The sequence below is a fragment of the Pieris napi genome, chromosome 5 (genome assembly GCF_905475465.1).
Source record: "Pieris napi chromosome 5, ilPieNapi1.2, whole genome shotgun sequence".
In the NCBI taxonomy this organism is placed as follows: Eukaryota; Metazoa; Arthropoda; class Insecta; order Lepidoptera; family Pieridae; genus Pieris; species Pieris napi.
Window position 1 is genome coordinate 1,701,620 of NC_062238.1, and position 26,091 is coordinate 1,727,710.

Genomic DNA, 26,091 nt, shown 5'->3' on the forward strand with positions numbered 1-26,091 from the left:
AAAAATCATCCATTGCAGTTATTATCAATCTGATGTTATGAGAATATCACTATTGGTTTAATTTTTTTAGGTGCAAACCATGAAATGAATACTGGCCCATTGTTCCAAAGAAGATTAGGTTTAAAGAAGTTTATTCTCATTAAAATATACGTCACTTACATTTTTATATAATTATAAAAATAAATATATTATAAACATAAAAAGCTAAATATATCACGCCACCATTGTACGCTATTCCGTTAGCGTCCATCTACCAAAAAAACTTCGCTAGCGTACCTATTCAAAACGGGTCCACTGCTACTATTTCCCGTATCTCAGAAGGCAAGCTTCTGTAAAGACTCGATCCGGTTCTGATTTTAGGTAGATGTATATGATTAGTATTACCGGCTACGTGAGGAATTGAAGTAAATTTAATGCCCGTGTGTATTTGGTTATGTTATTTTTTCATAAAATACTTGTCTAGTTGCTTTATGTTCATTAATTTTGTATCAATGTATATTGTATAGTTTGATTTTGTTTAAGGATAGAATATCATCTTGCGTCTATAGTATAACGTTCATTTACTTTATATTATAATAAACATTTCGGGTTTTATAAGCTGTTATTTGTGCTTGTTTAATTAAGCTGTAACTTAACGAATCTATAATCTTAAATATATAAATGTATTGTATTAATGTTATTATGAAATCCTTAAATAAGTTTAACTAAAGTAACAACGATATTATTAGACTGTAAGGCGGAACGAACTTAGCCGGGTCAGTTAGTAATAATATAAAGAGAAAGGATTTCTATTTTTTGTATTTGTAATAAAAAATATTTTAACAAATTTTTTCACCATTACAATGCTAAAATAGACTTTATTTGTTTACTTCACACACAATAGGTTATATATATCTAAATAATTAACAATCAGTTACACTTCTTTTTCAACTGTAACATTCTATCAGCTTTCTGTCAAATTATGTTTACCCTGAATAGGTGAGATTTTTTTTTTAAAGACAATTCACACCAATTGACCTAGTCCCATGCTAAGCTGGTGAAGCTTGTGTTATGGGTTCTAGGCAACGGATATACATATATATTATAGATAGATAGACATATAAATACATATTTAAACACCTAAGACCTAAGCACAACACCAAATGCTCATCACATCGATGTTCGTCTCAGCCGGGGATCGAACCTGGGACCCATGGCTTCGCAGTCAGGGGTACTAACCACTAGACCAATGAGTCGAAATAATATAGACAATAAATATTCTTTCAATTGTCACTCGGCATTATTAGAAATAGATTATTCTAGATAAATAAGTTGAAACAACGGAACGAGTTCTGGAGCAGACGTCAAGCAGTTTAATATCTTTTTAAACGTTTATTGAGTGGAACGAGGAATTGGCTTATTTGAAAGCCGATTACATGGCGGGAATTGTCGTGTCGAGAAAGAACTTTATGGTTTTGTTGAAATGTCATTTTATTGTGGATTTTGTATTGTATTTAAAATTAAAAAAATATTGTGGCGTAAAATTGTGTGACAATTACACAATAATGTAACATTAGTGGTGTTCCTTTATGCCTGAGATTTCTGTGTCTGTTTTTTTTCTTAATACCCAAGTAGATGTAGTAGTTTTCCTAGTGGGAGTGCCATGCTGTTGCCTTCGGGCTTCAGCCAAATGGGCAGGCACGACCGGGGCAGTACCACTGTCTCTCAGAAAACCGGCGTGAAGTGATGCAACAAGTTCACCTTATTGTACTCGCGTTTCGTGCGGTGAGAGAGACTCCCGGAGCCCATTCCCCCCCCCCCCCCATGAATTATGAAGGTGCAGAAAAAAGAGAATCTACCCCAGGGGGGTACCACACGCGCTCGCGGTGGAGAATCCCCCTCTGGGCGTCCAACACCGGGACACTCTGCGCCCGGTGGTGGACGCACAGGCTGCCCTTCGTATTCTGGGGGGGGGCAATTCTGCGCTCGGTAAAAACATTAATCGTTCTCGGGGCAAACGGAGCAATTTAACAAAGGCACCCCCTTCCACACTCGCCGTGGACTTCACAAATGTTAGGGGGCTCAATTCCAACATCAACGCTGTCCACTACCACTTAGAGACTGCGAAGCCGGCCTTGCTCTTTCTTACCGAGACTCAGATATCCCCCCCGGCTGATACTTCCTGCCTCTCCTACCCGGGGTACAAATTGGAACATTCATTTGTGCCGCGGGCGGGAGTTTGCGTGTACGTCAGAGAGGATATCTGTTCTCGTCGCCTCGGGACGCTTGAAGGAAGGGACCTATCTAACCTCTGGCTGCGCGTAGACTGCGATGACCATCCGCGATTCTACGCATGCCTGTATAGGTCCCATAGCGGAAATACCGAAACTGACCGACTCATTGAGCACATCCAAATGGCTACAGATTCCCTGCTCGAAAGGGTTCCTACCGCTGAAATCGTGATACTTGGCGATTTTAACGCCCACCATGCTGATTGGCTCGGCTCAGAAACCACCGATCATGCGGGAAGATCCTTTCACGACTTTGCTTTGGCTTACGACTTGACGCAAATGGTCCCTGCGATTACGCGAATACCAGATGTGGATGGTCATAAACCCTCTTTGTTGGACCTTCTGCTGACTTCACATCCGGAGAACTACCAAGTCTCTGTTGAACCGCCATTGGGTTCATCAGATCATTGTGTGGTCCGGAGCATTGTGCCGTTCACGCGCCCTCTTCGGCCTAGCTTCACTGGCTGTCGCCGCGTGTGGCACTATAAGTCAGCAGATTGGGATGGGATGCGGTCTTTTTTTGCGTCCTACCCTTGGGGGCCCATTTGCTTTTCGTCGAGTACTCCAGATGCCGTCGCTGACTCTGTCGCCGAGGTGGTCCTGCAGGGTATGGAACTCTTTATTCCATTCTCTGCGGTGCCGGTCGGTGGCAAGTCCCAGCCTTGGTTTAGGCGTTCTTGCAAAGCGGCTTTGCGCCGTAAGCGTGAATGCTTTAAAGCCTGGGCAGAAGCGGTGACATCCTGTGATGTGACTATCGGCGAACGTAACAAAGCATACAATTCAGCCTCCAGGTCCTTCAAGCGAGAAATCGCTAAAGAAAAGTCAGAGCACATTGCCAGATTTGGTGAGAAATTGGCCCACCTCCCTTCGGGAACTCGAGCCTTCTGGTCTCTTGCCAAAGCTGTCCAAGGGAATTTCTGTCTGCCCTCAATTCCACCACTGCATAGGGAGGATGACTCACTGGCCCATACCGCGAAAGAGAAGGCCGATCTTCTAGGCTGTCTCTTTGCGTCGAACTCCACTTTGGATGATCAAGGGAAGGAACCACCGACTTTATTGCGGTGTGATACTACGATGCCCGAAGTTATATTCCGGCAACGTGCTATCCGTAAAGCTTTGTCTTCCTTGGACATCCATAAGTCGAGCGGACCCGATGGCATCCCTCCAATTGTGCTGCGTACTTGTGCTCCTGAGTTGGCTCCGGTCCTAACGCGCCTTTTCCGGTACCTTTACACGCTCGGCACTGTTCCGAAGTGCTGGAAGATCGCTTCGATACATCCGATCCCTAAAAAAGGCGATCGCTCTGATCCGTCCAACTATCGCCCAATAGCTATAACCTCCTTGTTCTCCAAAATAATGGAAACCATTATTAACAGCCAGCTCCTGAGGTATCTAGAGGGCCACCAGCTGATTAGCGATTCTCAGTACGGCTTTCGTCGTGGTCGCTCAGCTGGTGACCTCCTTGTATACCTTACACATAGGTGGGCAGAGGCAATTGAGTCCAAGGGGGAGGCGCTGGCGGTAAGTTTGGACATAGCGAAAGCCTTCGATCGGGTGTGGCACAGAGCACTGCTCTCGAAGCTTCCAGCCTACGGGCTCCCTGAGAAATTATGCAACTGGATTTCCAGCTTTCTCGCTGATCGGAGCATCAAAGTCGTCATCGACGGAGCATGCTCCGACCTGAAACCTGTGAATGCTGGTGTCCCACAAGGCTGTGTCCTATCCCCGACCCTGTTTATTCTGCATATCAATGATATGTTGCAGCTTAGCAACATTCATTGCTATGCGGACGACAGCACTGGGGATACTTTTTACACTGGCCGGGCAGGTATTTCTCGGGCTGTTGTCGATGAGTACCGGAACAAACTTGTGTCTGAAGTCGAAACTCTTCTACGTGGAGTCTCGGACCCACTTTAACCCCAAGAAGACACAAGTATGCGCGTTTTCCGCTAAAAAAACTCCCTTTGTCGCTACTCCCCTCTTTGAAGACACCCTCCTTAAAGCCTCAGCTAGCATCGGAATACTGGGCGTTGACATATCGAATAACGTTCAGTTTCGCGGTCATCTGGAAGGAAAGGCTAAATTAGCCTCCAAAAAGCTTGGTGTGCTCAGCAAGGCGAGACGGTACTTCACTCCGGGCCACCGCTTGCAACTATATAAAGCTCATATTCGGCCCCATATGGAGTACTGCTCTCACCTCTGGGCGGGAGCTCCCCAGTACCAGCTCCTTCCACTTGACCGTATTCAACGAAGAGCGGTTCGAATCGTCGATGACCAGTCACTTTCAGTGCGGCTTGATCCCTTGGCGTTGCGTAGAGATGTGGGATCTCTCTGCATCTTCTACCGCATTTACCATGGAGAGTGTTCAGAGGAGTTGTTCGGTCTAATACCTGCAGCTGAGTTTCATCATCGGACGTCAAGGCAAAATACAAAATACCATCCGTATCACCTCGACGTCCGTCGTTCCACAACAGAGCGTTTTCTAAGGCAGTTTTTGCCGCGCACCACCACTATGTGGAACCAGCTGCCCACAGAAGTATTTCCGAACCAATTCGACTTAGGGTCCTTCAAGAAAAGAGCGTACCAATTCCTGAAAGGCCGGCAACGCACTTGCGAGCCTTCTGGCATTGTGAGTGTCCATGGGCGGCGGTATCACTTAACATCAGGTGAGCCTCCTGCCCGTTTGCCTCCTATTACATAAAAAAAAAAAAAAAAAAAAAGGTGGTGATCAGTCATCTGTGCCTTAAATAAATAGATATAAAAGTCTACTGGTGCCGTGATTCGAACACAAAATCATAGAGTTAAGAGTCGCACGCTCACGCCTCATTGCTTCACCACTGCTCTTGGAAATGGTTACTAATTGATAACAATGAGAAAACTTGAGGAACGGAACCCTACCGAATTCTACATAAAATTTCGAAGTCTAGCAAATTTTATAATGGCATAATATTGTTTTCTGGGTGCTGGAGGCGAATTAAGAATACCGTGGACTGCGAAGCACACCAACATATCGATCATGACCCAACTCTGGTATCGCCTATCTACCATACGCCGACAACGAGTTATATCATATTTCGGGCATACAATGCGCAGAGGCGATGAGAACTTGGAGAACCTGATCGTGGTAACACAGAAGCCAAAACATGGCCGTTCACCAACGGATGGACCGAGCAAGTGAAAGACTCATCGCCCTCAAAATTATACAGCGTTAGACAAAAACCGAACCGGAACCGGAAACAGATAGTCCGCTCCAGACATGAACTACCGACTTTAGAGAAAATATTGTTTTACTTTTTAATTTGTCTCTGTGCAACAATTATTCGTTAGTCTGTGCACGCGTGCAGACCTGCCCCAACACTCATGTAAATACTAGCAATATGTGATTATAACGAAGTTCACAACCTTTCACCATTGATTATACTTTTAAGTTAATCAGGCTGGTAGCAAACAGTTCTAGTTTTGAATAGACAATGGGATGTTTGCGTTTGTTTATTTTTTACGGCACAAGCCTTCAATATCCTAGACTATCTGATATCCGAAACTGGAACTTGGAATAAAATGCACTACCAAGTAACCAGTGAAGTCTTGTATTTTGTAATTTTTTTTTCTTAGTAACGTACTTTTTTCCCTTACTATGGTTGCCTGGAAGAAATCTCTTGTTAGTGACAAGGGACGGTTGCTTTCCTCCATTTAAGTTACCTGTTTTAAAGTACCTTTGTAATGAAGTGTTAAATAAATCAATTGTGAATGCTTAAGTAATCATTAAAATAAAGTCTATAAAATATTCGTATTTTTATTTGTTCCTAGAAATTTTAAATTACAAATTTGTTTTATAAAATCAAGGATTAAGTCTGCGCCATACAATTAATTACTGTAGGAGAAATGTTTGTCCGGTCGTAAAACGAACGAGCACCAATCATATTAAGGTTTTAATGCCGACATAAAATATAGCCTCAAATATTTACTAAATCGTATACAGTTTTATAGATTAGGCTAAATAACTAAAAGTTCAAGAAGGTTTAATCAAAAAGAACAAATAAAAAACATAGACTATGAAATAGTAAAGAAGATCATTAAAAAGTAAATTAATTTTGACAATTGACTATCGGAACAGATTAGAAATCATTTTAAATTTCGAATTTTTCGAGTCGCGTAGATTATATCTAAACATAAACGCTTTAAGCTCCGTTTAATTATTATAATAAGTGGGCCGTTAAGTTTCCATTGGGTATTGAATTTCCATAACTCAAACGATTGTGCATTGCAACCGTTTAGTTTCCAAGTGTTCAAACGCAGTTTTATTGAATATAAATGAGATTTTATTATCATAGCAAATAATTTACAGTTTCCTTTGAGGTTTAAAGATACTCGAAATACAATTGATTATAAAAGTTGTTTAATGTTTATCTGTCCTGAAAATATTGTATGGATATTCGTCGTAGCCGTGTTAATCTATTTAAAAGTATAGAAGCATAACTGAAAAAAGTTTATATATCTATTAAAAAATTAAACCTAAAACCTCTTAAATGACTGATTTAAAGAGGCCATTTTTTCTGGATCTGTGGAGGAAGGGAGGTGCTGCTCAACCTAAAGGAAGGATTTTAGACCTATTGAACTATTGAATGGCCGGCCTGAAGTAACCTGAGTTTTGGCGAGAAGTTTAATATTTTTTTAGCAATCGGGTAAACCCGCGCCATAGCAGTAATGTTAGCCGTAGCAATCTACGGCTATGCTATCTTTAGGTGTTGCTATATATCTATGGTAAATAAACTTTAGAATAATTTAAAATTAAATCTTAAAAAACTAACGATTTAATACAGCAATGTTTAATAAGTTACTACTCAACCGGGGTCAATGCTCAAAACTTTAAGGAAAACCTTCCAAATATAAATAATCTTACAGAACACTACGAACATATGTAATTTACTATTTTTTCAACTTAATTAGTTGAGATTAATTTATTATCAACTTTGTTTAACAAAATCATTGTATTTTATTTATATTGAATGATATTTAAATATTTATCAGGTAATGATATTTAACCTGAAAGTTCACATGTTAAGCAAAGCATTTGTTGCAGAAGATTTGCAAAACAATTTTTTAAATAAATATATGGTCGCTTCAAATAAGCCAACCCAAAAATCTGATAACAATCAGAACACGTACACATTAAGACAATCTAATCAAGAAACATTTACACAAAGATGTTATAAAGTTAGTCTGTGTTTATTGAATTCGGTAATCTGTCAAAAGTACAAAGTAACGTTATCAGCTTATGGAACTACGTGATTTAAGAGAATTTTTTACCTTTCATGATCAGTAATGCGATTGTGGATCATAAAAATAGATACATAAATCGTGGTATAGGTCATAAGAAAGAACTACCAGCGGCAATACAATCCTCTCTTCGTCTTGGTCTTAGATTTCTTGATATTTTTTTGAATCAGATAAGTAGTTCAGTTTTTAATTCCACCCCACCTTGACCACGTTCCACGACAGAGCGCTTTATGGACACTTCTTGCCGCACACCACCAATTTTATGGAACAAACTGACATTCCAGGTATTTTTGAACCGTTATGACTTAGGGACCTCCAAGAGAAGAAGCCTTAAAAGCTGGCGACGCACTTGCCAACCTGGTGTTACGCGTGTCCATGGGCGGCGGTAAAATCTTAACTTCAAGTGTCGTTTGCCCCATAAAAAAGTAGACGATCAGCCTCCTGTGTCTGACGATATCGATATTTTTCGGGTTGTGGCTTGCCGGTTTTGTCACGACGTTTTCACCTTACGAGGGACTGTTACATGCGTATATATAAAGAAAAGTCTATCGGTGCACAGCGAACGAACCTACGAGCTCAAGTCACTAGGCAATAATGAAAAATTTAGCCAAAGAGAATAGTAAGATAGATTTTTCTATGACAAACTAGAGCAGTATGAACCACTTAACGGAAGCACGAACTTAAGTAAAAATCGCATTATCGAATACACGTACACGAAAACTATCGTTAAGAGCGTACTGTGGCCGGAGCTAAAGTTTTTATATTACAAGCAAAATACAACATTTTCTAATATTAATATTTTGTATTATGAGAAATGTTCTATTAGGTTCTTTTGAAAAGGATACAATATTTTTATAATGTAATATGTTCTTTTGTGAATTGAAGGGACACTAATTTACTTTCTTGAGATTAAGTAAACGTTAGGAGGTAAAATTATAATGAAATACCAATGGTGGGTTGAAGTTTTTTGTATTTAGTATCGTAGTTACAATGGATAAAGAAAAAAAGGAATTTGATTATTATATATTTATTATATAAATCTTATATTTTCATTCCATTAGATTTTCTTTGGCGGATATAAACGCGATTATGTTACGGTTGAAGTTCTTCTTAGGAACTGAGAAGGACTCAAAACGTAGATTTAGGTAAATAAAGCAATTTGGCGTTTACGAAATTTTTTAAAGCATTTCGTAAATCAGAGACATGTATAAACTTTTACTTTTATCTATATTAATAAAAATGAGTCGCAAAATATATTACTAAGCACAAAATTCCTAGACAGCTGGACCAGTTCAAGTAAGTGTTGTTTGATGATTTGCTATTTTAAAAGAGTACCGAGAGTTTTTTACGCCGGCTTTTACTCTCGGCCTACACCCTCTGTCTTCTTTGCCGACGAGTAGGGATGCCTACAAATTCAAATTTAATGACGTGGAATAAGTGATACATGTATCTTATGTTCCATAATAAACATATTTTTTTTATTTTTTTTTATTATTTATTCGTTGAACTCTAAGTATGTGTTATGGAAATAAGAATTGCACGGGAAAACCTAAAAACCAGTTTTATTCCGGAACTATAACTAATAATATGATACGAAAGTAGAATCAAACCTCATATACCTATTTGTGGTTACAAAAAATCAACGTAAGGATATTATCAAAACCCCGAAATATGTTTCTTTTTCGCAATTTAAAATAGTATTATTCGTCACAACATAAAGCTATCATACTAATAACATAATAAGAGTATTAAAGGTGGAGCGTAATTGCTTTTAAGGAAAATCGTGCCAGTTGCAGTATATAAACTGCTTATAAAGACTATTTTTGGTTGCATTATTAAATTAAAATATCTATGATTATTTTTCCGACCCAAATATCGGCCAATAGAATTGCACCATTCGACGTCACGTGGTACAACCTACATGGTATTATACTGAAAATTTTTTGTGAAAATTTTCTCTGGTCGTTGCTTCAAGAAAAGTATTAAGTAGTTGTTTTATTCATTATGAAATTCTTATTTGTTAACTGTACATTTCGTCTCATGGTGCAATTCTATTGGCCGACATTTGGGTCGGAAAAATAATCCCCCGAATACCACTCGAGCTTCAAAATTATCTGGTATTTCCCTCAAGGTTCGTTGCAAACAAATTTAGTCGTCATGACGACTGTCGTCGTCATGACAACTATATTAATTGTTTGCAACGAACCTATCGGGAAATACCCGATAATTTTGAAGCTCTTGTGGTATTACATATGATTATTTTTCCGACCCAAATATCGGCCAATAGAATTGCACCATTCGACGTCACGTGGTACAACCTACATGGTATTATACTGAAAATTTTTTGTGAAAATTTTCTCTGGTCGTTGCTTCAAGAAAAGTATTAAGTAGTTGTTTTATTCATTATGAAATTCTTATTTGTTAACTGTACATTTCGTCTCATGGTGCAATTCTATTGGCCGACATTTGGGTCGGAAAAATAATCCCCCGAATACCACTCGAGCTTCAAAATTATCTGGTATTTCCCTCAAGGTTCGTTGCAAACAAATTTAGTCGTCATGACGACTGTCGTCGTCATGACAACTATATTAATTGTTTGCAACGAACCTATCGGGAAATACCCGATAATTTTGAAGCTCTTGTGGTATTACATATGAGTATCTGTACATTTTTACCTATTACATGTTCGTGACATATTCTTTATACAAAATATATTTAATTTAGCTTGAGGCTACCTTTGTCGTGTTTAGCTTTTTATTGTTGTTTATTTTGACATTTTCCTGTGGTTTCGTCTATATTAGAACAAAATTTATGTTTATTTGTGAAAATTTTAAAAAGAAGGAAATATATTCCCGGATAATTTTGCTCTCTAATGGAAAAATAATTTTTGCAATTGGTCCGATATTTTATTCGTTAGACAAATACAAATCTTTATTTTGTTCTGTCAACAGTTCTCTTGGACTTTACATAAAAGATATTCTTTTGTATTGTACATACTGGTTCTTGATTTGAAATATACTCGTATCTAACATTTTCCTCTTCCATTACTTCATAAAGGGCATTTATAGTAAGTTAAGTAGTGTGTTTTTAAAAACAAAACGTTTTGGTACGTTCAAAACCTGAGAGACACGGTGCCATACTCTAAGTCTCTAATTTTTTTTGTAACATCGGAATTCCCTTTTACTGGGATGTTAATAGTAGAAATTTCGAGATGTCAAACATTCCTATGGTCGGTTTTTACTTCAAAGAAAATACAGATTACAGTTAAAGAAAGTCAACAAGTTCACAATTATATTCCTTAAATAAAAATTGAAACTTTTCTGTCACGTGACTGCTAACAAAAGACATTGTTTTCTATGAATACTTTTAAATTGTTTCCAAAGAGTATTTCATTTGAGAAAAATTCACGATCCACGGTGTTTTGGGGTAAAGATTTTAGAACAAACCCTTTGCATTTCGATATTTTAAAAACCATTCTAGACCCTAAAATGAGAACCCAATATATGACCTAAGATTTTTAGACACTGTTGAATAATAGAAATCCCTGAACAAGTTCGATATTCGCTTCTCAAGGATAACTTTTTTGACTCTGCCCTGGGAAGAAGTGTCGAACATTCAACGCATACGAGACCGATAAGCAACCTAAAATTTCGGACAGTTCGCAAACATAATATATATGAGGAGAACGGACCTCATATATTGTTCCGGGCCTTGTTAATTATTGACCCCTCAAATCTCAAAATAACATCTGTAAATTGCAAGATAAAAAGGTATGTTTTGAACAACCTGTGGTGATTGCTTGGCTCCATAAATTTAAGATTGTTAGCTGTTTCTATTTCTGTTTGTTTATTGTTTTCCTTTTTGTATTGATTTAATTTTTTTCTGTTTATAGTTTCACCAAGGTTGAACCGCGCCAAAAGAAGTATAACTTCAAAAAATTGGTGAGCATCAATAATAGTAAAAATAATTCAGAGCAGTGTTGGCCTAGTGGCTTCAGTGTCTGACTCTTATACCTCATAGAGATCATAGGTTCGGACTTTATTTCTGTGCACTTTAACATTTCACATTTGCTCGAACGGTGAAGGAAAACATCGTGAGGAAACCGACATGTCTTACACCCAAAAAGTCGACGGCGTGTGTCAGGCACTGGAGGCTGATCACCTACTTGCCTATTAGATTTAAAAATGATCATGAAACAGATACAGAAATCTGAGGCCAAGACCTAAAGAGGTTGTAGCGCCACCGATTTTTTTAATGATTCAGATGGTTACATTACCTGAAGCTCCTTCAGTAAGGCAGATGATAAGCAGAAGTGATAGACAGGCTGTAGCGGCAGCGCTGGGCAGACATGCTCTCGTTGTCTTCTGCATTGTTCTTGTTGTTTCCTGCAACAAATATTTAGATTTTTTACGCTTGCTTATTCCGACTAATTAAATATACAAAAGTAAGGTTATTAAAAAGGAACCTGATTATTTAGCAAAACAATACAACCTATTGGTAGTGCATATAATAAGGAGTTTAAAGAAATGTGGAGTAGGGGCATTACTCAATTTCTGAAGAGGGAAAAAAAATATGAATGTTATTTGGGAGAAAATAAATTATTCTTATTATTAAAAAAAAAGGAGCAAAGAAAGTATTGTTTAAGGTACATGCCTCAAAAATAGCTAAAGAATCTTTTTTTAAAGACAAATGTACCGCGAAATAAGGAAGCGTCGGAGGCCTATGCGGGAACGAAAATCAACTGTTTTACTTAGCCTTATTTAATTTATTTGTATATACAGTAGAACCTCTATAAGTCGAACATCAAGGGAGACGCCAAAAAATTCGAGTTATAGAGTTTTCAACTTATGGAGGATTTCGACTTAGGCGGATTTTGATTCGACATAAAGAGTTTGAGGTTTATTCTTATAAATTTTAAAAAAATTGAACACCTGACACAAAGCAAGCAAACACGTGTTTCCATGAGTCATAAATTTATTATTGTATACTCCTAAAATGTTTTCTAAGAAACAATAGTGTACTCACATTGTCGGCAAGTTCTTAAAGTCGGTAACTTATTTTTGTTCGAACAATAGAGATAATAAATTCCAAATGATCAAGTTGTAAAGGTTGTAAAATAAAACGTTCCTATGTTCGAGATACAGAGGTCAAATTTAATTTTTCGAGTTATAGAGTGAAAATATGTACCAAAATGGCTTGGAGGGACTCGGTGATTATTTCGATTAACAGAGGGTCAAGATTTCAAGTAATGGAGGTTTTGGTGTTTTAAGGGAAGGGAACAAAACATTTTTTCGAGATTTGGAGGTTTTTGACTTATCGAGGTTCGACTTAACGAGGTTCTACTGTATCTTATTAACATATATATGTAGAAATAATCATAAAAATACATTCTAAACATTTCGTTCCTCTCATTAAACGTATCATAGTATTTATAATTTGATAGAAGATAATACAACAATGTATTTTTAACTGTACAAATAACTAATGGCCTCAATCGAAAATTGAGGTTCAAAGTTGGAGAAATCATAAGATACCTTAGTGAACTTAGTACACAGAATAAACAGTCGATTATAACCGGTGTGTTTTGATTAAAAATAACAATATTACTACGAGATTGTTTAACGTCTGTTTGTTTATTATGATAATAATAATTATTCCGTTGGAAATCTTTGATAAATTATTATATTTAGATTTGAAACCCTGGAAGTATTCTCTTATCTTAATATTATTTAATGGAGACTGTAAGTAGTGTTATTGGACACATTTTTATATTAAATATCTATTTTAGCAAATTAGGTTACTTTTCAATTACTTATTAGTCAGGCTGTTTATATCGTAATCCTACAGCTAACAAAAATTACATATAAAATGAAATTGTTACACATTGTTAAAAATAAAGCCAAAGATGGAATACATAATATTTACTAAAAGCTTCAAACATTAACAAAAGGGAAAAAAACAACAAAAAATATTTAATAAATTTAACTAAGTAATACCTAATTTGGCTGAGTTTTGTGATGGTGTAAAAGTGAGGGTATGTACGTGAATGAGTGTATGTGGCGCATGCTCATGAAGCAGATGATTTGGGCTATGGATATTCTTAATACTTCTTTTAACCATACCCCGTAATCTCTAGATCCGTAATCTCTCGTAATGTTAAATGACATCTTTGTGCTGAGACAATTAAAAAAAAGGAAATGAAGAGCCAAAAAAATCTACGCCTTTTCAGTTAAGGCGTCGCAGTAGTGTCATTTAAGTAACCTAGTGTACCAAACTATTATGAACGTCAAAAACATTTAAAATTACTCTACAATTAGATTTCCAGTTCCTTTCGTACATTTATAAAGTTGGGTTTAAATGAAAAGCCTCTGTTTTATCGTGTTCAAGAAGTAATTATGTAGTGGTCATATACTGACAAAGTTCCTGTAGTTTCGACATCTTATTGTTTTCAAAACGTATAAATCTTTTCTAATCGCAGACTCCGCAGAGAACTGAGCAATGTTTTAAGTTAAGAGCTGATAGTGATAATATAAGTTTTACGGTAAATTTGTCGAATCTCGGCTCCACCTTTAATCAGTTCCGAATTTATCTTAATTATTATATTAAATTAGCAAGAATATCACTGTAGTACACCATGTTTTAAAGTATAATGATCTGCCACAAATTATTGTTTCATTTAGATTAAAGTGAATACCATACATGCGCTAATAATTAAAAATATTTCAGGCACAGAGACAAATGTGTGCTATGGCATTTATGCTAGAATAAACCATAATAATACTATTAAAAATTAACGATCATGTGTGTGTATATAAAAATGGCGGAAAAGGTAATATGTATGACTACATTGTTCATGTGCTTGCAAATGCAAATGTGCTTTTGCTTAGAACATTGAATTGAATATAAGGACAAAGCTGTGTTGCGTTATGTACTTAAAATCATCATCTATATACTTCATAAAATATATTCAATAAATTACTGTGTAACTCCAAAAACTAATCAATTGAATATGGTTTCATTTTAGATCATAACATTCATATTACAATGTAGTAGAGTGAACAATTCTCGCCTTTTAGATATTAAAAAAATATAAATCACGTTCAATTTTAAATTGTTTTCACTTAGACCTCAACGGTACGTACAAAGAAATGGCATTTATCTAAACAATGGATTTGCATGTCTTTGCTATGACGTGCTCTGGCGACTAGCTTTGAAAGAAAACTATAAAGTGGGTAATGCACGAGATAGTTAATTTAAAAGAACATTCATAAATTACATTGAATAGAAGCGTTGACAAATAATTTATTTTCGCTTTGTAAACTCCGCAGACGATAAACAATAAATTATAAACCCCACAATTATCTATGACGACCACAGGCGTCGTCAATGGCCATTTTTACATTTGTTTAATTGGTATATTTGTCTATGGCCAAGTAGGTGATGAGGCTTTTGTGCCACACTATATTCCCTGGTCTAAAACTTGCCATTTTCTATTTTTTAAAGTGTCATTTTTGCACATAGGATTAAGAGTAATGTGCCGTTCTCTGTGCCACATGCAAGGGATAGCAATTTCAACAGAAATTTTGAGTTTGTGTATAGCGCGGTTCGAAGGTTGCGATATCGCTTCTACGGATATTGAGTGAATTATATCAAAATTGCATGCTATATATTGCTATATAATGTCAACGCCAAATCGAATTTAATTTTTTTAATTATATTTTTATTTATTATAAATTATAAAGAGAACTAATAGAAGGTTGTGGATATGTAAGACATGCGATTCCCAGTCGAAGTGACCGAAGCAAACTCTAGCGTGTAAAGAATATGTATAGAATGCATATGTATATTTTGTAGTATTTACTGGAATAAATAATTATTTAATTATTTATGTTTATACTAAAACTTCGGCACTACTCTTGTAAGTTAATAACTGCTCATATCATCGCGATTTATATTTAATATATTTAAATTTTATTTATTTATTTTATAATGGTATTTATTTATTATAACAATCAAATATTCTTAACCTACATAGCAATAATAAAAATAAGGGAAAATTAAAAATAAATGTGATATGATATTTCTTTCTTTATGTAGATTTGAAAATGAACATCGCTTGTCATTTTTCTGTAATTTTAATTGCCTGACATGTTGTCTCCGGGCCGTAATTCTGCGAATAAATTAAAATAAGAAAATTATATTTTATTATGAAGTTACCGTGTTAAAATATAATAATGTGATGATATTTAACAATAAATAATTTTTGATTTTTTAATCGACATTGATTGGGGAATCCCTTGAGTCAGCCGCGGAAATTGTAATTTAGAAATTTGATTGATGAACAAATTTTGAGGGAAGTGATAATTGAGAAATATTGATATAATTTGTATTGTAATTGACTAACCCATTGGTAATAACGAAATTTCGATGCCATAGTTATTTTAAGTATTATTTGTATTCAAATGTGCGGGGTTGAGAAGTGTGGGAAGACCACGAAACAGGACCAAATAAATGAGAATAAAATGATATATATATTATATATCGTCACTATACTTAGAGGTATGAAAACAATATAATTAACTCTCGTACACTAAGTATGTAATAGCAAAACATTCATTTGAATTTCAATATAGAATTAAAACAGTAATTTAAACAATTAAGATTTGTAGTTAGAGTCGTAATACCTACATACAACAAAAGGACGTGGTATTCCTTCGGTATTTTTTTTGAATCGATCATATTTAAATGTAAAGTTTCAGTCAACAGTCTTGTAAGTTATGCTTGTAAAAAAAATATTTACATTTATTTCCAGAACGGACGAAAGGAAATAGTATGGCTAGTTGTTCCGTTTCTGCTTTAAATTTTGCCTTTAATTATATTCAAAACAAATGACTATCCGAGTTAGCAATTATAAGTTATGTTACAGAATTAACTTTTAAGGGTTAAATAGTTTCAACATTCGTACGTTTGTAGTTCAATATTGTATTATTCAGTTTTCACATCATTAGTGGAGACGTTTTACCCTATTGACAACCCGGAATTAATAAAAAAAAACATTTAGCCTAGTAACACGGTTTTAGTGACCGAATCAGTTTTTTCATCTCGGTATTTTTATATACTTTTAATAGAGTGAGTAGAAACAATCAGTTTTGTGTATAATCACCAGCCTACTAGATAACAAGTAAGTTAGTGTAGTAGTAGTTAGTCGAAAAAAAACTGTATTATGAATGCCATTTTTAATTTTTAATTAACAAATAAAAAATAGGGGTTAATCGTAAAGGGGTGTAAATTAAGGGTTGTATTTATTTTTATATGTTGTATCATAAAAAATAAAAACAAAAAAAATTGTCTAAAAGATTAAAAAATTTTTTTGGGGTGGACACCCCTTATCACTTAGGGGTTTGAAAGATAAATAGTAACCGATTCTAAGACTTACTGAATATGCATAAAATTATACCAATCGGTCGAACCGTTTCGGAAGAGTTTGGGAACGAACATTGTGATATGAGAATTTTATATATGTATTATAATATAGAGTTGACACTTTATGTTGCCATAATTTAAAAATAAAAATTGTGTACGAACACAATCATTTTACATTATAGAAAAACGAACAATGAAATAAGGTTTTCAAAAGAGTTTTAATTACCAAAAAGCTACGTAAAAGTATTAATTAGACTCACAAATATACATCGTCGGTGTCTATTGTATGATTTTAACTTTTGTTAATATATTTTCAGTTTCTCTTTTAGTATCTAAACTATCTGACTCGGCAATATTGTGCTGCCATTTACTTGATTTTGGTAGTACAAATATCGATATTTAAAAATGGAGGTTGGGTTTGATAATTTAGGGTTAAAATATTAATTTTATATCAAATCATAAAAAAATATCTATATAAATAAATATCTCGGATGGGCCCCACCTACAAGCCAACTAAACATAGTTAACAACCTATTCTTAAATATATTATAGGTACACTTTTATAGACTCAAGCATTTTTGGAGAATGTTATATAAATAGAAGATGTAATCTATACAGACGTTAATTTTATTTCATGAATTAAAATACGAAATAGAGTCAAACAGTATTTTAACGACCGAAATAGGAGATTAATAGAATTTTTTAATCAAAATCTTTTAAGAAATTTATGGCTTGGGTTGCTAATATTATTTACTTAATTTTAATATTGTATAGGCATTTGTATATTGAGACTATGAGTTTTATTTATTAAATTTAAAAAGTTTGGTACCCGCGGCAGTGTACCTTTAAAGCTGGCAGCATTTTCTCGCTGTATTGCGGTACTTATTCGTTGAGCGAGAAAAGCACCAGCTCTGGGGTCACCGGTACTATCTAACAGGCGCCAAATTAAATCTTTAATTAGCGCTTGTGTGTGATAAAGAGAACAAAGTCGAAGTTGGAGGAAATATTTTTATATTTGAGCCGTTTATTATTTTCCGCCTGCTCTGCGGCCGCCCAAGCTTCTATTTTATTATTTGTAATAGAAAATTTTGTTTCTAGTCTTAATAAGTTAAATTGCAGGCATCCAATCTGAGATATATTTAACAATAATGGTAGTTCGTTACTAATATTGTTAATTATTTTAACTTTTAATTAAAAAAGAAAACGCTGTTTTGTATTAAGTTATTGGAAAGTCAAATTGTAAGAATATAATAAAATATACAAATATAAACTTCAATTATCAGCAAAAGTAACAAAATGGTTAAAAAAAGTGTTAAAATTAGGGAAGTTTAAATAGTTTTTCCTAATTGTTTGCGTGTAAAACTTCTACGATTAGTTTATAGCAAAGTAATTTTTAATTCATCTATTTATTTTATAAATGGAAAAATTTGATTAACGAACACACACTCTAAAATTACTAGATCGATTTCGAAAGTTATTTTACCATTAGTAAAACAGGTTGCATTTAAAACAATAGACATTATACTAATATTTAATGTTTATTATTATTTAAGTTTTTAATTTTATTATTCAAAGTTTTTTATAGCTATAATTGTGGAACCTACTCCTAGCCTAGCTTAAAAATATCAGAAATGCCCGCCCCAGGGTAACAAGAATTTAAAGATTCAACATTCAAAAAATGATTATTTAAAAAAATTACTAGATCGATTTCGAAAGTTATTTTACCATTAGTCAAAAGTTTATTATTATTGAAGTTTTTAATGTATTATTCAGAATAAAAAATATCAGAAATGCCACACCAGGGTAACAAGAATTTAAACATTCAACATTCAATAAATAATTATTAAAAAAATACTGAAAATATTACTTACAAGTGAGGGTGTTCCACCGGTGGTTGCGTCCGAAAGCTATCTAACCACGGCGTACCAGCCCCGTGCTATTTATACGTGAAACGCGCCGAGTCACCTACGTAACTTTTCATTCAGAACTTTACAACTTTTCACGCAATCGCAGAATTTTATTGCCTATTGTAATTATTCGGGTATCTTTTTATATATTAGATTAAGTCTCCTACGTTCGTCTTATATATGATATGTTTTTATGTATTTATACTTTATTTTACCTGTGGAAAAGTCCGAGTCCATAGAGAAGTTAGAAAACATTAGATATAATTTTTTTAATACATTACTATTATCGCATTTTCTGGTTTCGTAGATATAGTATTTTAGCCGTAAGGCCACTTGCTGCAGTCCAAAGACTTCTATAGTTTATAGTTAATTAATAATTTTTTTTTATTTATTTATTGTATACATAATCTGAAATAAATAAGAAGTTTATTACAGTGGGGTAGAAACACAAATTGGATATTTTTTCTGTCCACCAGAGCGTCGCACAGATTTTAATAATTAACTTATATAATAATATCTGACTATCTATTGTTCGGAGTTCTTTAATAGTTATATTAGAAAAAAAGGACGCCCACCAGAAACCTGGCCAGATTTCTAGGAATAAAAAGTATAGCGGGGAGCATTGGATACTTGTGGCGAGGATGAGAGATAAGTGGAAGAATTTCGAGAAGGCGGTCACTCACTTGATGGACTACTAATGTTAAACATGGACTTAATATTATCCTTTATGTATAATTATACAAAGAATTAGTCTAGCTATTCATAGGAGGAACGCTGCCAGTATCTTCGGAACCTTGCCTTTTAATAATATATTTTAGTTATTATATTATACTTTTTTTAGGTTATTATGTATTACTTTTATATTCTGCGATTTGATTGTTATATATATTAAGAGCGAAACATTATGTATACAGGCAATTTTTTTTAATATGTTTGTCGCACAATTTCACATACATAGACAAGATGCTGAATTATTTCGTTCTCACAAATCAAAGTCACGAGAGAATAGCTGTTGACGATTAGACAACATATAAAGCAAACATAACCTGTAGTTCTGTTGTTGATGTGCCAGTCATGTTTAATAAGCGTGTTTCTGTAGTTTCGGTGGAAGTATTTGCATTTGGAATTTATGTTCCTCATATAGGTATATACCCCATAAATATTATCATGAGATATTAAACAATAGCTAGCTGATCGTATTATTTATAAAAAAACTAAATCTACGAATAGCTTTTAACTAAGTACTCTTTCGTTTCTCTTGGTCAAATTGTATTTACACCGTGAAGAAATAAATTAGTATCTAAGTTAAAACGGTAGAGCAGTGTTGGCCAAGTGGCTTCAGCGTGCGACTCTCATCACTGTGGTCGTAGGTTCCATCTCCAGCTGTGCACCAATGGAATGTCCACATTTAACATGTGCTCTAACGGTGAAGGAAAACATCGTGAATCACTAGAATTAGTGCCACTAATCATATGATTATTACTAAGTTTAAACGGTGCATTTAGACATTGTTTTATGAAAAAGTGGGTGTGGATGCTAAAGTCATTTATTATAAAGATAAATTTAAATAGTCTTATCACAACATCACGATGAAATATCATAAAACGATCACAAAGGTTCTAGGTTTATCTCAGGTGTTATGCAAAAGATTTTAAATTATCAATTTTGAAAATTTAAGGATTTTGGAAGTACTTTTTCATCCTCAAATAGGTGAATCTTTTGTCCTTATAATTGGGAGGTTAATTGGAATAGATAAAAATGCGTGATAATAATTTAAGTGGGCCGTATTTTTTGCGACGTGTGATTAATAAGTATTAATAAGTATTTATAAGTATTAATAAGTATTTATAAGTATTCATACTTTCTTTACATTACAAAAGCCAAAAGATTTAAAAATTCATCCTAAATTATTTTTTAATATACATTATGATTTAATTGTGCCATCACCACCCTTTAATTACGTAGATAAACTAGTTATAACTCTAAATGATCATTTTCAAATATTACCACTCACAGTCATAAATTAAAATTACTTAATTTGTTTAAATAAATCGTGAAAAGTCTACAATCAATTTAATATGATATCAAAATATATTTTTGTTACTGACATCGATGTCATAATAATTTCCTGTCTCCTTATCTCGAGCATTATAGAACTTATTTCCAAACAAACAAATAACTCCTACAATGAATGAAGATCAAATTTTATAGAGATGATTCATTAGAATGGCCAATAAAGCGCTAAAATTATGTGATATGAAAGCCTAGCCTAATAGCCTATAATAAGCAATGGTGTCTTTTTTACATGTTTTCAAAACAGTGCTTCTTTCCTTCTTGACTTAATGTCCAGATAACCACTAAATGGGACAGAGGGCGTCCTCAGTGACTCTCCATCGCGTTCGGTCATGAGTCTCGTATTTTACCTCGCTCCAATTCTTTCCGGCTCTCTTTGCCTTAAACGTCACGCTTTCGCTTTCTTTGCGGTTGGTTGGGGATAGGATTGGAATACCTTCGGAATATATGGTCTATCCACTTCCGTCATCTGGTCTGCTGGCTAATCAGGGTTTCTTGGCAGTGCTCCCAAAGATGCTCGTTAGAGATACGGCGAAGACAGTTGTTGACGAAGACTTGAAGTCGGTGCACGATGTCTTTAGTGACCTTCCACATTTCACACAGCCCAGATTTGAAGTTGGATCTGACTTTTTTTTTTAAATTTCTGTCCTTAGTTGCTTTTAAATAAATAGCCTAGCCTAGCTATTTATAATAAGCGCCAACTAATACCATAAAATACAAATAATATAAAACCCTTATACTTTATGGTCCAAGAGATGTGGGTATCGGAATTTTAACACATTAGAAAGTGTTAATTGCGCGCAGAGGTAAGAAAATGTTCTTTTCAGTCTTTTACAAAAACAAAATACTCGTTAATCCAATTTTAAATTTATTTTTACACTTATTTAAAATGAGACAGTTGAAGTCGACTTCATAATGTCAACTTCCCGTAAGTTCATTTAAAGATTTTATCTGATTTGTTTTACACTTATTCAAGTTTAAAATTATGAAACTGCACCTACATTAATCACATAATGTAGGAACCACAGCCTACTTTGTCACAGATAAATTCATGAACTTATGCAACTGCTGGTTTTATCACAGTAAGGTGTGGGAGGACACTATAATTGCATAAGGATTCAGAGTTCTATAATCCGATAAGAACGACTTATATATAGAGTTGAGTTTTAATTTTTGTGTGTAATAATAACCAATGGAATATATGGTAAATTACCGAATCACGCAACAACAGGTCCAAATTTTTTTATCGTTCTGTATGACTTGTATCAATGTAGTACCCCAAGTAATATTAAGTAGGCGCATGGCTTTGGAAACATTGATATGGAAACTTTTTAATAATATAAAGAGACTACTTTTCTTTACATAATATAATTCATATTTATGAGCTAATATAATTTACCCTGTATGCCACGATATCGCAATTGGTGTCAATTCAGCGACCATTGTATGAATAATTATAGTTTTCATTATTTAAATGAGCTAGACCTCTTGAGTATTCGGTTTAGTTATTACCTTTATTGAGAATGAAGAATTGTTTATAACGACGCAAATTAAGCGTTTAAATATCTAATTACCTTATATATAAGACAAAATTAGATTTATTTATAAGTTGTAAAACAAGAGCGTGCTAAAAAAATACAAGAAAATATGAAAACATAAATTTTACACACATCAATTATATTAGAACATAGAAAATTCAGTCGCTAGGAAAAAAACACAGGCAAACAGTAGAAAACCTCAGAAACAAATATTACCTAAGTAGGAAGATTGTTGAAAAATAAAATTTTTGTAATACAAAAACAGAGGAATTTGGAATTGCTGTGAAAAAATACATATTTAGTTGATATCTTTTATAATTAAGTTTACCATACATAAATTCATAAATAATTTTGTATCACAGTTGGTAATGCCAAGAGTTTCTAGGTTCAGTCCCTGTCGTTACGGGTTGCCTGGGAGAGATCGCTTGTTAGCGACAAGGCCGTCCGTTGCATCCCTAATATTTTTTATGTTAATTGTTTTTCTTTTAATGTACCAAAGTAAACTAAACAAAGTAATGTAAAAAGTAAATAAACAAATAAATAATAAATAATAATGTACAAAGCACGTGGTGCTTTATATATCTTTATCAGTAAACATTATTGTTTTTGTCTTGTACTTAAACGAACACAGATAAAAATATCATATAATAGTTAAATTACCATCTACCAAACGTGTTTAAAAATTGTTATGAAGTACAAAGCGTATCTATGTATCATATATACATAATATATCCTTATACATACAAGCGCTATCTATCAAACAATATTATTTGACCTAGAATACCACATTTTAATAAATTCCCTAATAGCTGTTAACATGTTTGTTCAGTAGATGGAGTCTAATCATAAAGTTACTAAAAGTTAAACAATTTTAAAAAGTTTCTTCTGTTCCTCGTAGCATACGTGCTACGTCGTAGCAACTTGTCCAATCTTACGCTTTAGCGCGGTAGATGGCTCTTTTACAGAATGGTATTTATAAAGTCATGACATCTATGTTTTGGGATTGATAACCCTATTAGAAAACTAAATATTGTAAAATAGTGGCATCTATGTTACAAACCTTGCAACAAAACAGTTATAACACGGGTATGAAGTGAACCCAAACAGAAATTGAAAATTAGGGTTTGATGTAATTGAAGTCCATAGAATAAAACCCGATAGATTAAGATATAAAGAGTAAAAACCAATTTATAATTTTGCTCTTTTATAAATAAAATACAAGACGATAAAAAATAATAAACTGCTACCAAATTCTTTTTCCAGTATCAACTGCTTCTATACCAAAACATACGTTCATATACCCTTTTGTATAGTAAAGTATGACCTACTTATAAAGACGTTATCTTTTTATATCTAACCCTACAGCCCATAGAAAAATTTAAATGTATTCAAATTTATTCAGAATACCAGTTCCCAACTATTCCCGAAATAATCATATGAAAACTTCCGTATAATATATGTCGCACTAAACAGCTCCGTTCAACTAGCGGCCTGAATTGTATTCAGCCGCAGAGTTTGTTACAACAATTAATAAACTGGCTGGCTAATACTTAGGTCATTCGTACGATAGGGTGATACTAGAATATGAATATGTGGAAGTAATGAAACGGTCAACGATCCAAGTCATTTGCCTAGCTGTTTAATCAATTGGCTAAATATCTTTCAGGCCGCAAGTTAAGGTTAAGGTAGTTGGCTGCGACATATATTTGTAAATTGCAAAGAAACAAAAGTTTCACACAACTGAAACAGTATCAAACACTGCAAGGAAAATTTGTAGGTGAGATGTGAGGCTTTCACGATATCGGTCGTAACCTTCAACTTTATTTCCCTGAATATAACGTTCCAATAACACGTAAAAACGCGAAGTATGATATTATAGCGTATAAAAAATCGTTATGGTATATAGCAAGTAAACTGTAGATTAATTAACCGGGGAAAATAAAACAAAGTTGTTTTATTGAACCATCAAATGCGTTAAATTGAAGAGCAATTTCTAATAAATTTAAAGGCGAGTTTCCTAAAACAACATGAGTCTCAAAGCTGATTGGGTTTACTATGCAAAACTGGTATTCGTTGTAATTGCAAATTGAGCTTTGGAAAAATTTACGAAGGAAATTGAACCTCCTTTGGTACTAAATTGAATAATTATATAAATTCGATGTCTTTTTCCATTAATTTTGTAAATGTCGTTTATAGTACATTTATTTAAATATGCAGAAGAAAATTACATTACACATATACAAATTTACGGAAAGTGAGGCATTAGCGTGAATAATATTTAAATTTCAATTGCTGTAGTAACAAAAAAGTACGATACATGTTTATACGAAAAACTTAAGAAATGCCCTATGCGCGTATTTAGAATTAAACGTAAGCATGCATCTTTCGAAGAGAATACGTACCTACAGTAAACTATATAAATTTTTAAAAAAAACGATAGCTTCGAGCTGTCAAAAATTGAAATTGTCGTGATTATACTTGACTAAACTTTTCACTTATTTAACATAAAACAACATGATTTCGTTATAAAATTCTTCGACTATCGGACTATGACACTTTACAAACTGTAGTGGTTTATACATTATATATTGATCTTATCCTTAATAATTAATTAAGATAAAAATCACAAATCGTTTGAAAGTTATCCTATACATAATAACACTTATAACAATATACTTTCACGACTTCTGATAATATAATACTGGCTGATTTAATCTGATACTAGTATCGGTTTCATTACTTATTTATCTTTATAGAATAAATGAACAGCCTTCTAGCCTAGCATACGTCTATGATTTAAGTCAACCCCGATTCCATGGAACGCAGTAGCCATATGTTTTTATTCCCAAAATACGTACGCGTACCAATTCTTAAAAGGCAGGCAGTGCACTCGCGAGCTCTCTGGCATTGAAAATGTCCATGGGCGGTATCACTTAACATCAGATGAGCCATTTACCCGTTTGGCCCTGTTCTTAATAAAAAAACCTGTGGCACTCGGGGTCTGCCGCAGTAAAACTATTGCATAGCATCTTTTATCAACTTATACAATTATAATTATTTAAGAGTAATTATGTAATTCGAGTTTTTTCGTTGATATTAATTCAATCTACCACTCTACCAGACTCAGACTAACACGCCTATATAGCCTGTCTCACTCTAACGCGTACGGGCTGCACCGGCCGCGCTGACGCTAGATCACCGATCTCGTCATAGAGATGTGAATACGCAGTATGCGTATGCGTTCTGTCCTACTTTAACGCACCTGCGCTACGTCACCGATCACGCCAAACCGATGTGTTCTTTCCCGCTCTAACGCGTATTAGCCGCACCTATATTACGTCATCGTGTGTTAGGTTTTTATTTTCGTTACGGAATTTCTTGATTTGGTCGCCGCGTGCAATAGCTTACAAGAATTTCATTTTTTTTGGTTGTTCCGAATATAAACCAGAGTGTTACTCGAAAGAAGTCATGATCATCCTATTATTTAGCAATAGTCATTACTATTTATATAAATACAAGGGTGAAACTATTGATTTTAATTACCTCATAATTCATACAGATAAACAAATGTTACTGTTATAATGATAAATAAGCATATAAATT

General features: G+C 34.1%; 1 protein-coding gene across 1 annotated transcript in view; it reads right to left on the reverse strand.

Annotated features, from left to right (window-relative positions):
- LOC125049932 overlaps positions 1 to 18,870 on the reverse strand; it is a 29,361-nt gene extending 10,491 nt beyond the window's left edge. The window contains exons 1-2 of the mRNA XM_047649472.1: positions 18,842 to 18,870; positions 11,824 to 11,932 (exon numbers count right to left, since the gene is read on the reverse strand). Of these exons, the coding sequence (XP_047505428.1) occupies positions 11,824 to 11,917 (94 nt within the window). The 5' untranslated portion in view covers positions 11,918 to 11,932; positions 18,842 to 18,870. The remainder of the gene's footprint in view (positions 1 to 11,823; positions 11,933 to 18,841) is intronic.
- Between the last annotated feature and the right edge of the window lie 7,221 nt (positions 18,871 to 26,091).